At 42.5% G+C, this 16,670-nt stretch overlaps 1 protein-coding gene across 1 annotated transcript in view; it reads right to left on the reverse strand.

Moving 5' to 3' along the window:
- Positions 1-3,178: 3,178 nt before the first annotated feature.
- The window catches only part of Fstl1 (follistatin like 1), a 50,974-nt gene continuing 37,482 nt past the window's right edge, over positions 3,179-16,670 (reverse strand). The window contains exons 6-11 of the mRNA XM_042668206.1: positions 15,829-15,959; positions 13,465-13,583; positions 11,822-11,934; positions 11,399-11,509; positions 8,946-9,022; positions 3,179-5,891 (exon numbers count right to left, since the gene is read on the reverse strand). Of these exons, the coding sequence (XP_042524140.1) occupies positions 5,847-5,891; positions 8,946-9,022; positions 11,399-11,509; positions 11,822-11,934; positions 13,465-13,583; positions 15,829-15,959 (596 nt within the window). The 3' untranslated portion in view covers positions 3,179-5,846. The remainder of the gene's footprint in view (positions 5,892-8,945; positions 9,023-11,398; positions 11,510-11,821; positions 11,935-13,464; positions 13,584-15,828; positions 15,960-16,670) is intronic.

A 16,670-nucleotide genomic window follows, 5' to 3' on the forward strand; every position in this document is an offset into this window, starting at 1 on the left:
CAGATTTTATTTCAGAAAACTCCTTTATGACTCTTAGTATTGATCTTGTTTTTATAACAATGTGTGGTATCTCTTAGCTTTGTTACAGTATAATCACATGACATCACATGGGCTGCTGATCTGTTTCCGTGAGAAAAGGGACTGAATTTAGTTAAATCGGTAATCCTAGTTCCTTCCCCAGTGCCTGGCACATAGGACCCCCAAAAGTTGGTTCAATAATGTATATTGTAATCAATAGTCAGGCCTCACTGAGGTTGAGAAAGACTTGGAACTGAAGGAATCACATAGGTAACGTCTATATCGTTGAGAAACCCTGCAGGGTGTTAATCTGGCATGGCCAATGTGAAGAAGGAGCACACATGGGGCAGGGTAAGATCATGAAGGAGCCACTTTGGCTTTTGCTCAGAATAAGATAAAGATCCTTTTGAAAAATACTGGGGTGAATAAGAGGTGTTTGTCCATGTGCACCTGTGCCAGGCATTCTCAAAACTCCTTTGGGATCTTCATGACACTTTGGTGCATTCAATTGTTGCAAGGTAGATTTTATCAAGATCCAAGTACACAATGAGCAAAGCTGAGGGTTGTGTGGAAGAGCTTCACTTTCTTTATTTTTATTCTGGTCCTAGGGCTTGAACTCAAGACCTGGGTACTTGAGCTATTGTGCTCAAGGCTAGCGCTCTACCACTTGAACCACAACTCTACTTCTAGCTTTTTGGTGGTTAATTGGAGATAAGAGTCTCATGGACTTTTCTGCCTGGCCTACCTCAAACTGTGATCCTAAGATCTCGGCCTCTTCACTGGCTAGGATTATAGGAATGAACCACTGGCGCTTGGTAAAGAGCTTGAAATAGCACTTAACTTTCTAAGAAGGAAATAAATAAAGAACATTCATTGTTCACAGATGAGGATTGGAAGGTCCAAACAGAGGGCTTCATTCCAGGGCTCTGGAATATCTATTTGACCTTATCTATTTTCATATTCTTTTTGTCTGTCCTTATTTCAGAAATAATCCAAGGACTGATCACACAGGTGCTTTTATGCAAAAGCTCCTCAAAGGAATATATACTTATTATGCACTTCATGATATAAAATCTTGCTATGAAACATACCTTTAATAATATGCTTCATTCAAGCTATGCTAACCCATCATCTATAATCACTTTAAGGAAATTGATTCATTTTACCAACCAAGTAACCTTTCCCTCCCAGCTTAGTCCTAAGATTTCTTTAGGAAAAACTTCAGCCTCTTTAAGATTTTAATTTCCTAAACACATACACACTGTGACAATAGGAAAGATGTTTCCAAAGATTGGTGGAAGGCTGACAGAAGCCAGTAGGATTTAAAAGTGGTTATGGACAAGGTTTCCATCAAACTGGCTCTAAAATTCCCTCTGAGGTTGAAATATTAAAAGTCACACTGTGATGAGATGAGTAATCAGTGACAATAAGGAGACTGCCTTCTAAAATGTGATAATTGCCCAAATCCAACCAAGATAAATCAAGACTTCTATGTAAGACTGAAATTAAAAAGTTCAAGTTACCAGGTGCAAGTGGCTCAGGCCTGTAATTCTAGCTATTTAAGAGGCTGAGATCTGCGGATCTTGTTTTGAAGCCAGTCCAGCCAGGGAGACTCTCATGTGAGATTCTTATCTCTGACCACCCAAAGCTGGAAGTGGAGTTGTGGTTCGAGAGGTAGAGCACTACCCTTGAGCAAAGTTCAGAGAAAGTATCCTGAGTTCAAGCTCCAGGACTAGCACCAAAAAAAAAAAAAAAAAAAAAAAAAAAGTTCAAGCTTTATTTATCATCTACATTGGAAGATAGAATTAGTTGAAGTGAAGTGTCATCTTTGTGAAAACAGAAAGTTAGAAAGCAAGATAGAGCAGAACATGATCTTTTAAACAGTTGTATTTTTACTATCTTTAAGTAGTTGTATGAAGGCAGAACACTACCCAATATTCAGTCTGCTTGGAAATGTTTATTCCACAGATATACATATCAAGAAAGTCAGTAAAGTTATCCAATTCATTTTTGTTATTTACTAGGATTTGAACTCAAAGACTTTACACTTTCTAGACTGGTGCGCTCTACCAGCTGTGACATGCCTGTAGCCATTTTCCACTGGTTATTCTACTGTATTTCCTTCTGTGGCGATGGAATCTCTTGGACTTTTCTGCCTGTACTGATCAGCCTACTACATAGTTAGGGTTACAAGTAAAAGACTGGAGCCTGGCTTACCCAATATATTTCTGGCAAAGAGTTCCTGTTCCCCCACTTTTCCAAGTTTATTTGGTTTCTCAGATAGGTTTACCCGTAGCCAGCATCATTGGGTGCCAGTCCAGTTTCATAATTCTGTCTTTAGTAGTCATTTTGCTTCACCTTTTCTCACAACTTGTAGTTTGAAATCTAATACCCAGTGCAACCAATAGTTTTAAGAGATGAGGCCTTTGGATGGTGATTAGGACGTAAAAGCCCCACCATCATGAATGAGATTAGTGCCCTCATTAAAGAGGTCCAATGGAGCTTGTCCACCATCACTTTTGCCATTTGAGGATATAGCAAGAAGATGCCTCTTTGAAGCAGAGAACAGGTCCTTGTAAGACACCAAATCTTCTTGTGCCATAGTTTTAGACTTCCTGGCCTCCAAACTGTGAACAGTAAGTTGTTTATAAATAACCCAGTCTACGCTATTTTGTTTTTGTGGATCAAGACACTCGCAGATTTTTCATCTCCCCCTATCCAGACCCACCATCTATGATCCTTTAAAAGAAACTTGGTCTACCTATCCAAGTAAACTTTCCCTCTTATTTCTGAGTTTTGTTTTTTTTTTTTTAATGCTGTTTCTGGGCTTGGAACTCAGGGCCTACACACTGTCCTAGATGTTTTTTGTGTAACTTTAGTGTTCTACTACTTGAGCCACAACCCCACTTTCAGCTTTTTTTTATAGTTAATTGTAGATAAGTCTCACATGTTTGTACTTGGGATTGCTTTAAACTGTGATCCTCAGATCTCAGTAGTTAGAATTATAGGCATGAGCCACCAGCACCTGGCTCCAAGATTTCTTTAGGAAAAACACTTTAGCCCATTTTAAGGCTTCTGAAACTCAAACTCAACTTTATTTTGTAAATGGTTAAATGTATTGTTCACAATTTTATTTAGTTTTCATGGAGAGGGGGAAGAAAACAACAAAACTATTACTTTATTTTCTTTATTTATCAATAGTAACAAAAAAATCAGGAATTACAAAAACAAGTTAAATGCAATGTGGAAGCATACTAAATACAAATACATGTTCACAAACACACAGGCAATAGAAACCTGTTCAAATTGTTTCCTGAAATTTGCTTATTTAAATCATAGGTGTAAAGGAAAGACATTCAGACTGGTTCACAAGGGCCAATTAGCAGGTGGAGGAGCCCTGCTTTCCAAACACAGTGACAGAATCTAGTCATGGCTTGTGGAAAGGTTTCCATGGACACTGGATCTTAACAGATACTGCAGTGTTTATAAAACCACACACATACAGCCCAGGAAGCTTGCAGTCTAAGCCTTACATGTTCTTAGAGGGCTGAAGGAAATCAAACTGATTTAATCCTGTCTGTTGGCTTCATGCAAAGCTCTATGCAAGATTCTTCAAACTAGGCTATTTAGCAGCTTTCCAAGAATGGTCCTCAGATCATGTGTCCCTATGGTGCAGATGACAGCTGCTCTATTTACACAGAAGCAGCAGAACGTAAGAGGAAATGGAGTTTTGCTCTTCACAATTTAAGGTGGAAAGGTGGGGTAATGGCTGTTCTAAAAAATATAAGAGATACCATGGCTTTTTGCTTTCAACGGACTAGTATTCCTGCCTTCTCCCATCAGGTCCAAGAACTGGCAAAATTTCTTTTGATTAAGGCATGCTTCTGTGAGTTCTCCAAGGCACATGGACAGGGAACAGCATTCAGACTGCAAAGTGGTGTTCAGTGTCTAAATGGGATGTTCATAAAAGCTCCAAATTCGAAGTGGAAGGTTCTCTTTTCAAATGGGAACAAGGAAAACTATTTAGAAGGAATTCCATTTCGGCACACATTGTCTCACAGTTGCTTGTGAAGTATAATCTAAATAATTTCCCTCTGAGGTTCTTTAATCTGATTTTTTTGGTAAGTGTTTTATTCTCAGATCTTCAAAATTTTTGATTTTTGTCATGTCAAATGCATATGAGACATGGTAATGAGCGGGCTTCAAAATTAAGAGGGCAAAGGACACAGGGCTGACCCCCCAATCAGTTTCTCCCTACGATGGTTTGGATTCAATTTCCACTTCTCATTCCTATTATCTGAAACGTCCTTTTGTTTTCATCTCTACAGGGAACGCTCTTTCTGACCCCAGCCAGGGCTGGTGCTGACAGGTGCAGTTTGAAGACAAGTTGTGGGGAGGTGGGGGAGTTTCTTCCTACTCTTCCCAGGAAGGCCTCACATTCCCACACAACCTGCAAGGGTCATTCACACTGAGGTCAAACTTGGTCACCTTGCCTTTGACTGGCTGATTCTTCTTGTTATACCAATAAGGTTTCATTTATCCTGAGAAGATGCAGAAAAAAAAAATCACAAGAACCTATCTCCCTATGGACCAATGACTTGAGTTACAAGAGTTATCATTTATCACATAGGAAGATGAATGCATTCTTACTAGCTTACTGAGGAAACTGAGTCCCAGAAACAGGAGGAGACAGGGTTAAAGTCACTGGGCTAGTTAGTGGTAGATCCATAAGCATGTTAGCAGGCCAGGATATCCTAAGCCTCCATGCTTTGGCATGCTGACTGGCCTGATATTCTCAGAATAAATGAAAACAAAAACAAAACAAATAACCAAACTTCTGAATCTTGAAAGCCTTACAAGATGTTTCTTCTTCCCCTGGCTTCTGTCTGAAACACCCCCCTCCCTGTCCCTCTTGGCACACAACTGACCTGCTGGAAGCCAGGTAGATGTGCCAACTCTGGGCTACATCTAATCTAGTATGTGATGGGAGGGGGGGAGGCGGCTGGATTATGTGGGTGCTTACACCACTGATGACACCGAATGCCTTCCACCTCTGAAATGATAAGGACTACTGAAAAATAATTACAAACGCTTAATAGCTAGACAAGAAAATAAAATATTACAAAACAACAACAATAGAGTGATACTTGAAGAATGAAGTCAGCTTGCCAAACCAAACAAAAAAGTGTTTTACAGAGAAATAGCACCTTTGGTAAAGAGTACTTAAACAATTTGGTTAGGTCTCTTAATGGCTCAGAGGGAGTACATATTTGCATCATTGGGGCACAGGTCCCCCCAAAACTCCATCCAAGTCTGAGAGATATGGTAACCAGCAGGAGGGCTGTGTATCTAGAGGCTGGAGTTGGGAGGATGGGAGAAGCAGAGATGCTGGAGGTCTGTCATGGGAACAGCAGTGATGGCAGGTTCCAAAGCAACATGTGTTCCTGGCCACTGAGCTTTCCACCCTTCTGTAGGACAGCTGCCCAGTCCTTTAGGACATGGCATGCTCTTCCTGCAGCCTGATCACAGCTGCTAGCCTTCAGATTTGGGTCTGCTCCTCTCCCCATCCATGCAGTTTCCTTACTTACCTCCAGCCCCAGGGCACTGCTTAGTTTCTCTTAAAGCACTCTTAGAAACAAGGCCCTTCCCTTCCTAACCAGCCACTCCCATTTCCTTTATTGCAAAACAAATAAAACAAGATAAAAATTCATTGCTATGGAAGCAAATACTGGTGATGTAGCGAATGTGGCAGACACTGGTGAGTACTGGACTTGGCGCTGTGCAAAAGAAGGCGCCGGGCTCCAGACGCTGCACCTATACATCTCTTCTTAGGTCTCTTTGGTGCTCATCCTCTTGGTCTTTTCAGCTGTTTCCTTTGAGATGCAAGAGAAAACGACCATCATGGAAATGTACATAGCACTGACTGATACATGCCTCATACTGAGTTTTTAGTTCGGTTTGCTTGCCAGGCTCCCCCTAGGATGCTGAATGCCTCAAGGACATGTCTTGTTTATGACAAGGTCAGGTTGGAGCTGTTTACTGAATTACCAGCTGACCCCATCTAAACTCTTTGAAAACTAGCGGAACAGAAATTATTATCCTCATTTTGAGTCTAAGGAAAAAGCACCAAAGGAAAATGTTAAAAGATGTTCTGACTCCAAGTCCTAGCTAAGAATTACAGGGCAACAAGTTCCAAGGCCAGGCAGAAAGGTTCACTTCAGTAGTCCTGACTACTTGAGAGACAGAGATTAGTTCAAGGACAATCTGGACAATAATCGTACAAGACTTTTCATGAACCAATAAAAAGCTAGAGCTGGATGTCAGTCCAAGTTGATCCAGGCATAAATGTGAGACCTCATTTGAAAAATACTTAAAAGCAAACAGCGGTAGATTGCCTGCCTAGCAAGTGCTAGGGCTAAATTCAAACAATAAGGGCTAAAATTCAAACTCAGTACTACAAAGAAAGAACAGAAAAGGAAAAAGAGCAACATGTTGCAGAGGTTCTTCTAAATCTCACTGTCTTTGAGGGTGATACAGTGCTGGCTCTTATGACAGTGTTTGGCACACTACTCCAAAGAAGACTTACAAATGGACAAAAAGTACATAAGAAGCTGCTCAGCATCATTAGTCACGCAAATAACATGCAAATAAAAGCCCAATGAGATTCCACTAAACAGCTCAGATTGAAAAAAAAGGTAGCAATTACAACTGGGTGCTGATGGCTTATGTCTATAATCCTGGCTATAATCAAGAGCTTGGGATCTGAGGATCAATGTTCAAAGCTAGTCTAGGCAGAAAACGCTGTGACTCTTAACTCCAATTAAACAGCAAAAAGACAGATGTAGAGGTGTGGCTCAAGTGGTAGAATGCCGAGAGAGAGAGTACAAGGCCCTGAGTTCAAGCCTCAAAAATAAAGTAATAAGATAAAATAAATATGACTGTCATGGAGCACCATTCTGGAAAACAGTCCGGTGGTTCCTCAAAAGTTAAACATAGGATCCAGCAATTCCACTCTGAGGTAGGTAGGAGAATTGCAAATAAATGTCCATATAAAACCTTTTAGCATAATGTTCCTGTCAGCATTTTCATCGGAGCCAAAAAACTAAAACAACAGATATATCTATGAAATGGATACCCGAAATGTCGCATGCATGAAATGTTATGCAGCCATAAAGAAGAATGAAATACTAATTCCTTCTGGTAGCAGAAACCTTGAAAACATTATGCTAAGTGCAATAAGTAAGATAGTGAAGTATGATTTCATTTATATGATATTTCCAGAATAGGCAGGGCGATCGTGCCAGGAGGTCCATTAGAGATAAGAAGAATGGGGAGTGACTTCTAATTGGCATGGAGATTCTTGCTGGAATGCTAAAAATGTTCTAGAATTAGATAGTGGGGGTGGTTTATAATCTTAGGAAAATATTAAAGCTACTGAATCACGCACTTTCAAGAGTGAATTTTTTGACATATGAATCATCTTTCAAGTTGAAAACAAATGAAACAGGAAACTGTGACAACCGTGGGTAGATGTATCAACACGGTGTTCCATCCACAGCCACTGTGCTTTGGTGAACACTGGCATGACTTCTTACTGCCAGCACCCACACACGCCGGTGGACAGAAATGGCATGGTCATTTCCTGGTGGTAGAACATGATTGCTGGGAAGTTTGGTAGAGATCCCTCTGGCTCTCTCCTACCTTGGGCACAGGGACTCTACTCTGTTCTCAAGAGTTTCCCAACAGAACTAAGTCCTCCATGCCTATGGTAGCAACTGAATGCACACTCCTCAACGCTTCTTTCCTGGTCCTGTATCCCAATAAACTCACTTTATTGAGTCCCGCCTCCTGAGTAAACCCCCACAAGTGGGGTAAAGTTAAAAATATTAGTTATTGGAATCACTCCCCACCATCTGCAACTGTGGAGAGTGATCCAATCACTAACTTCTCCACCCCAATAAAAAGAACTCTAGGATGTTGTTTTTAGTTTTCCTTCTATGAGGTTGAACTCATTTGAACATGCGAGGCTGGTAGAACTGGGAAACGGAAAAGATTAGAAGCTTCTGCATCTACTTACACCTCCAACATGAGATTTCTATTCAATCAGTGATAAGGACAAAATACGCACACAGACCAGTCAATAAACATAAGCAACTATTATTAATATCAATAGTTATTTTAACTGTGTCAAATATTTCATCTCAGTAGTTTAGCAGTTCTTCTACATTACAGACTTCAAAAACTGGTACAGCAGGATTCTTCCTAGACCTATCTACAAACAAAGTACTGTAGACTGTCCTGTCTACAATTCCACAATAAGTCAGTAGAAAGACAGGCTCAGGATCTGATTTTTCTACAATGTGTTAATGGGTCACCTCTTAAAGAACCTTACCTCAATAAGGTCTTCAACTTAATCACATAGAATCTGTGCAGAATTCTTATTTATTATCTTCTTGAGTCTCCCAAGTCAACCAGAGACTATTCTCTAGCATGGGTGTTTAACTTACATTTTTTCCACTGTGGTCCCATTCCACTTATGTCATTCTCATTGAGTACTGAGTATATACCTGGCCCTGGACTGGGTGTGAGATTATAAGGATGAGTAAGTTGTAGATTCTCCTTTTATGGAGTGCATAGTCTTTGGATCTAGGCACTGATCACAGCGGGAAATGCTAACAGTGGCCGATTTGAACTTAGGCAGCCCGCCCATCAAATTGTAACCTACAAACGCTGGGGCCTGCTGGGCTGTTTGAACACTCCACCAAGGAAGTATGTGTATTGTGGGCTGAGAGTAGAGGTCTGGTGCTGTCAGAAAAGATCTACTGTGTCGATCAAAGTGTGTCTCCTGGAGCACTAGGCAATGTCTGAGTGGTGTAAGGGCCTGGTGTCTACGGAACACCTGAATCAGCCCAGTGGATTCCACTTACCTGGTGCTTTTGGAGTTCCTGGACGTATCTGGTCATCCCTTCCTCTGCCTGAGTCTGAGCTCCCTTCTGATTTTTTCCTGCAAGAAAAATAAAAACTCAGAGTGGTAGTGGGTAAAGGATCTACCACGGTCAGCCTCACAGGTTATTAATTCATCTCTCATTTAACTTGTGGAAGGAGAGGTGAATCACCTCCCTTTCTGTGTGAAGGCATGAAGGGTCCCATGCCACTGTAACTTCCAAGGTAATACACTGTCAACCAGAGATCTACCCAATCATTCTCTGGCATTGGTTCCTACTGCCTCCTTCACTTGTATGCTGAGATGTGTGATGGGGCTTATTCTCCAGGTAATTAGATATACTTAGGTGGGCTCAGCATACTCATGCTACAGGCTGGTCCTGCAGACAAAACTATGCTGAGACCCTGGATCCTGGTTCAGGAAATTACTCAAGGGTTGTGATTTTCAATCATTCATACTCTTTCTCCCTCCCCCGACAAATGTCCCAGAGAATATTTAAATATGTAATTGCTGATTAATGATATATCTCAGTGGGAGAGCACTTGGTTAGCAAGTGCCAGCATTCAGTCTCTGGCACAGCCAAAAAAGTAAGTAAATGAACAAATAAAAAATCTAAATTTGCCTAGCTTTTTCCTTCAGATATTCTGACTTTATTCATATAAAGTGGGGGGGGCTGGATGCCAGTTTTGTTGTGTTTTGTTCTTGTTAAAATCTTCTCTAAGTGATTCTATGCAGTTAGGGTTGATAACTACTGCATTTTGCAATACTTCCCAAACGTTCACAGTGCTGACAAGAACTATACAGGTTCTCAGGCTGTTCTTTTCACACATTCCAATTCAGTATGTTTGGGATGGTGCCCAGGAATCTTGCTTATCAGATACAAGCTAACCATTAGGACATACTGGACCCTGGCAACAACCTACGCCTCAGGGCAGTTTCCCCTCACCCTTTGTCTTCTGCTTGTACTATCTCCAGGTCCTGCTGTCCCTTGGGAATTTGTGATCTAAGGCCAGAATGTTAGCTTTAAAACAAGAGCCTGAAAAACACCTCAGAATACAGACTCTACAATCTCCTCTTATATCGATGCCCAATGCACCAAGATGTGCTGAGGCCTGTGGGCTGCCACCCTCTGCATTGCTCTTTATTCCCAATCTATAGAGCTCTGAATGTGGAACTTGAGCTTGCCTGGGAGGAAGGACCAGCTGTCCAGAGCTGTGTGACTGTGGAAATGGGCAATGTCTTATGGGATTGATAATTGGGATTGTTTGATATATGCAATGCAATTTATTACCCAGACGATCACCTGTTCTAGTTCTATAAATCAGCTGCACACTGACCCTGCATTTTAGAGATGGAAGGCTACCTATATAAAGCCAGAGCTGGAGCAGTTAGGTATATGGAAAGGAGTTTAAAAAGGACATAAAGAAGGTTCCTAGTGAAGGTTAGTTGGGCCACTGGTTTCTGTTGCTATAATGTATGTGGTCTGGTTATCTTAGCTTTGTCTTTTTTGTGTGTCTGTGCCACTCCTGGAGTTTGAACTCAGGGTTTGGGTGCTGTCACTGAGCTTGTTTTTTTTTTTTTTTTGGCTAAAGACTAATGCTCTACCACTTGAGTCATAGCTCCACTTCTGGCTTTTTGGTGGTTAATTAGAGATTAGAGTCACATAGACTTTCCTGTATGGGTTGGCTTTGAACTGTGATCCTTAGATCTCAGCCTCCAGAATGATCTACCAGCACCTAGCAGCTCAGCTTGGTCATGGCTTCTAGTAACTTCTACAAACAGCATTTTCCTGTTTTTCTACCTAGTCATAGAGTTAAGGGAGCCTCCTGCTCACTCTTCCATACTGAAACCTGGTCCTATGGTTGGGTTTGATTCCTCAAATAGTACTGGTTTCCATTTATACTGTTGGTGCTCTTGAGCTACTTGTTAGAATCTCTTCCAGGGCATTGACCTCTACTTCCTAATCACTGTTTTACCAGATTTTTCTGAACATAATTCCAAATACCAGACTACTTTTTCTTGCCTTAGTTAACATCTTACTTTACCTCATCTGGCATAAATTTGAGGTCCGATTCCAACCTCAACTAATGTGACTTTCCATGCCAGACCTGGCTTCAACACCCTTCTCTGTCTTGACTCCAATCTGAATGGTTGATGGCATGCTTGAACCTGGCTTTGAGATGATTCTCTGTTGATTACTGGCACCACTGTAGTCTAGGCCCCGAAAGAACCCAAGTGATTCCAACATACCTTTTAGCCCAAGATCTCTCTGACATCAGGATCTGACTACCATGCCATCTCTCAATGATCTCAACTTTCTTTCTTTTTTTTAAGGGTTGTTCCCAGCTACTATTCCCCTTCCTCATCATTCCCATTTCATCTTCTCTCATTCTATTTCCAACACAGCTCCCTCTTTCTGCCTGAGGCCTGGCTCACCGTCACAGGTCATGGCTGTGCAGACCCAGTTTCCGCATGCACAGACACAGCGGTTACAATCCACCTCAGTCTCAGCTCCATCTGCATACGTTTCATCCTCCAGGGCACACTCTGTTGGACCGAAAACAGGGACAGCAGTTTGGTAGTGAGCATGAAACAGAATAGGGTGTTTTTGCTATAGTCTGCACACCTGCCCATTTTCCCCACATAAGGTCTGTCTGTTCCTCAGGGGTACCACGTCTGAGCAAATATCTCCAGCAACACGAAAAAACCATGGAAATAATGGGCTGAGGTCATCATAGAATTGTGGAAGTTTTTTTTGTTTTTTGTTTTTGCTAGTTCTAGAGAGTTTCACAATCCTCTCTATCTTGGCCTCCAAATACCTCTATTCCCAGCAACTCTCAAGTACTAGGTCAGGCTTACTCTTCTCAGGAGGGTTGAAAGATGGGTTGAGGCACTTGAGGAATTCTTGGAAGCTGAGTTTCCAGTCAGCATTTTCATCAGACAGTTCAATGAGAGCATCAACACAGAGTCCTCTGAAAGAAAGCGCAGGAGAGAGGTGTCAGCAAGCCCTCGGCTTCCCTCCCAAGAAAGCAAGCCGACATCAGCTTCATGTATACCTAGGGACCTCTGGGCAGTGTGGGGAGGGAGGGGGAGGTGGGAAAGAAGAGGAAGGCTTCATTGAAAAAACTGCCCTCTATACTGGCTAGTCACAGCCAGTCTTTAGCCTGTCCCTGTAAACATCTGACTTCACTTTATTAAACTGGATGTCAGATTACTCAAACTGTTCAAACGTTCCCCGTTAGATGTCTACAGTTTGATGAATGGGCTTGTCTACCATGATTGACAGATGTTTTTACTCCCTTCATATCTTCCGCTAGCAATTGATTTTCCACATGGTATGACTCGCAAGTCAATCGAACCAGAAAACTCAACATAGAAGAGATATGATAGGTGACATAGGAAAAAAAAATAACAAAAAAAGCGATCTGAAAGAATACCCAAACATAATTATCAACACTCTGGAAAGAGACATTTCAGAAAGTTTTTTAGAGCCTCAGTTCCTTTACTATCCGTTGGCTGGGATTTCAGTCCCGGCTCAATCATTTTCTGCTGCCAGAGCCCATTCTCTGTCATGAAAAGACAGGGCGGAAACTTTCTCATTTTCTGGGATAGCAGGAAGGCCAAATACTGTATTGAAGCTACAAAGCATTATCTAATTTCAGGTTACCAAAATAGGAAGGACTGGCAGATTCTATGCTTTTTAAGGTCATAGATGGTTGTCAAGAAAACCCCTTCTAGAGCAGTGCTTCTTTACTTCTTTTAAACAAGAAGTGCCTTTCCTATTTTTAATTCTTATTGATGTGTACTGAAACCACATGGACGTTTCTTAGTAGTACTTTCTGCTTTTTGGTAGTGGTGAGGACTGAACTCTGGGGCTGGGTGCTGTCCCTCAGCTCTTCAGCTCCAGGCTAGCGCTCTACCACAGCACCACTTCCGGTGTTTTCTGTTTCTGTGGCGCTAAAGAATTGAACGCAGGGCTTCATGCATGCAAGGCAAGCACTCTACCACTGAGTCACCTTCCTATCCCCCAGTAGTAAATTTTTTTAAACCATATTTATTCTTGGATAATACCAGGAAAGGAGAAGGATATACATACAAATAGAGAGATCCATAAGAAACAGCACTGATTATCTTCAAAATCAGAACTGAAGTAATTTTAGACCTATAATGAGTACCACATTAATGCAATTTTTTTCAGAAAATTAACCAATGTAATATCACTCTTCACTCTTAGAAACAACTCTGCTGGGTTGAGACCTTCATCGTTTAAGATTTATATTTTATGTGTTCTGGCTGAACATAGCAACTATTTGATCAGATATCCGTGTTGTCCAATGTATTGGTTTATAATAGTCACAGACTAGACCAGGACTGAATTCTTACTTTTCTTTGTACTTCGTATGGGCACTGGTGGCTCTTTAGCAAATGGGAAGGGGCTCTGATCCTCCCTCCCTCCCCATGGGCTCTTTCCCCAGGGGACCCCTGCAGAACCCAGCCCTCACCTGAGAAGCTTGTTGCTATCTTGGTCAGAATAGGTGGTGATATTGATGGCAGTTTCATTCTGCTCCACAAATTTCAGAAATTCGCTGGAGTCCAGGCGAGAGTCACCATTATCAAAGTTCTAGAAAGGGCATGAAAAGATGTGTCAGGAAATTCTGTAGAATCCCCAGGTCCATCTCGGCCCCTTTTAGCCTGACCTTCTGCAGTTGTCTTGTTCTTAACACATTTCAGTCCTGCCCTGGAACAATTCAATGGTCTAGAAATTCTCTCTCTCTCTCTCTCCTTCTCTCCTCCCTACCTTCCTTCCTCCTCCTTCTTCTCTCTTTCTCTCTCTGAAACCCTGATGTCTGGAAGTACTACCAGAGTCTAGGAAGAGAGACTTGCTGTTTGTTCTCATGAGCAAGCTTTCTTGGCTTGGAGAATGCCCTAGAGGAAAGTTATTTTCCCAGGAGGCTGTGTGGTTTTGTGCTGGGAGTCCACACAGTGGTGGGGAGATGTGTTGAGGGGCAGGTTGGCTCAGGAACTTGGGAATCAATCTAATAGCAGGTGATAGAAATGCCCTAGGCAGGTGCCACTAAAAGGCTGCTGCAGATGATTGCAAGGTCCCAAGAGGCCTCTTGGAAGGAGTGTCCTGGTCTCCCAGCTCCATGCTGTAATCGCAGAGTCACTGCTTACAACAGGCCTTGCAAATACTATTTATTTGGCTTTGGAAAACCCCTTAAGTTACATTATTGCTCCTGTCCAGCTCTCACGCTCAACAAAGTTTTGTGTTTTCCTGTAGAAGAGGGACCACCCCTGCCATGAGGGCTCTATCATGTCAGAGAGGTTTAAGACACAAAGCAGGGTAAGAAGGACCGGGCTTTCTCATTCAGTGAGATCTCAAAAACTGGGAATATAGGGCTAGGCACAGTGGTGCATGCCTTTAATCCCAGCTACTCAGAAGGCAGAGATTAAAAGGAATGAGGTTCACAGTCAAGAAAAAGGGCTAACAAAACCTCATCTCAATCAATAAACTGGATGTGGTGGTACATATCTATAATCCCAGCTACGTAGGAGGTGTGGAGAAGAGGATTGTGGTCTGAGGCCACTCCCAAGCAAAAAGTATGGCAGAAAGTATGAGAGAAGTAACTACTAAATCATAAAAGGGTTGGAGTGTGGCTCAACTGGTAAACTACCTTCCTAGCAAGTATTAACCTGGAGTTCAAATTTCAGTACCACCAAAAATAAAACAAAATGAACAAAACAAAGAGACACGGGGAATCCAGACAGATTAAATCTCTGTCAGAAGAAAGAGAAACTTCTAGCTAAAACCAGTTAACACCTGAGAAGCCTTAAGTAATCAAACACCTATTTTAACACAGCCCAGGATTTCTCGATCTCTGGGGTTTATCATGGCAGTTAGAAAGTTAAATGCCAGTTAAATACCAGAACACATTAGCATGGAGCATATTAGGTGGCTGCAGAATTGCCAAGAAGTCCCTTGGGTGCCTGGAGCTGTCCCCAACTCCTGACTGGTTGGGCTCTGGGACAGCAGGCCCTGGGAGTAAGTCTCACCATCTTAGCCATCAACTTAAGAGATGTGTGTCTGAAGTGCAGGAGGCTTTGGCACTGCCCTGTGGAAGGAACTGTGGGAGACTGAATGTGTATCTGTGAGACATGTGACTTTGTGTATGCTGTGTGGGCTCTCTGGCTTATTTTGTGTGTGTGTGTGTGTGTGTGTGTGTGTGTGTGTGTGTGTGTGTGTGTGTTCTTGTCATGTGTTCTTGTCAGTCAATTGGAAGAGGACCCTTAGCTGTTTCTAACAACTCGAGCTCTCTGAAGGAGCTGCATGACCTGGGTCCACATTGCTGCCAAATATTATCCCCTCTCTCATGTTCTCCTTTAAAGCAGCAACTCTCCTGCCCTCGTTGAACTGTGTCTCTTCAACTAAATGTAGTGGGTGACAGTGCTGTCTGGGTTCATGAACAACCTCTGGACCAATGAAATGTCAGTCCATGTGTGGTCAAAGTAGTGACTCAGAGTGACTTCATACTGGGCAGGAAAGAGGCTGAAATATTGGGTCAGATCAGAGAGACTTTGGACCACCCCACAGCTGTCACACAGTGATTCTCAAGGGAGAGAGCCTGGCTCTTTCTCACTGACTGCCTTGCTGAGGAAGACCTCTGTGCTTTCGCTGCTCAGAGTGAGCAGCAGAGGTGCTGGATTCCAGAGGTTGACAGCTGGATCCGGCTGATCAAGCTGTAACAATGCATTGAATTTCACAGCTTTGTGAAATGATGCCCAGTGGAGAGCCTCGGGGGCTGGGCATTGCACAAGGGAGCTCCCTTTCTCTGGGGCTCAGTGGTGGGAATCCAGCTCTTGATTACCTTAAAGTACTTGTCCAGGATCTCACTGTAGTTGCTGCCTTTAGAGAACCAGCCATCTGGAATGATCTCTGCTTCCAACCACTGGATGATGCGACGTCGGAGCTCATCACGGTTGGCCTGATAGCAAACAACTGCAGGGAAGGGGGTGTGTGGGATATCAGCGGGGCGGCGAGAGGAAGCACCCTGTCACCAGAACTCCTGCCTGGGGGTTTAAGCCACATCTCTGCAGGTATGCATGTATCATCTCGTCCAACCTTCCCAGAACCCGGCAGCAGAGGGGTGGGGGGTAGGGCGGACAGACAAGATCATCATACCCAGGAGCACAAGTGTGATAGTCAAGCTTACCTCTCTAAATCATTTAGAAAGACAAGAGGTGGAAACAGAGCTTTTGTTGCTTAAGAGCGAAAGAATGGAGCAGGAAATTAAAGGTATCTTCATTAACTTTGGGAAGCGGAGGGAAAAAGATGAGCAATCACTGGCTCCAAGATGATTGAGATGAACAAACATACATAATAGCATTATAACTTTTTTATTTGAGTGTGTGTATGTGCTTTTCAGACCTCAGCTTCCTGAATAGCTAGGGTTATAGGATGGAGCCACCCGTGCATAGCTTGTGTTATAATTCTGAATGCCACTGGACTTCTCAAAACTTTTTTTTTTTTTTTTTTAGATTAAAACTTGCTTCCCTGACAAGTTTCATGCCACCAGCACTGTCTTGATCGAAAGCACAGAAAACAAAGCTGAGGAGTGGTCATCATGGGAGCTCATGTGAGCTGCTGCAAGCCATGCAGACTGAGGTGGGGCTGAGGTTTGGGTGGAGAAGCAGAGAAAGCCCTGACAAG

This window comes from Dipodomys spectabilis, unplaced genomic scaffold (genome assembly GCF_019054845.1).
Source record: "Dipodomys spectabilis isolate Male_0828 unplaced genomic scaffold, ASM1905484v1 ptg000017l, whole genome shotgun sequence".
NCBI classification, from domain to species: domain Eukaryota; kingdom Metazoa; phylum Chordata; class Mammalia; order Rodentia; family Heteromyidae; genus Dipodomys; species Dipodomys spectabilis.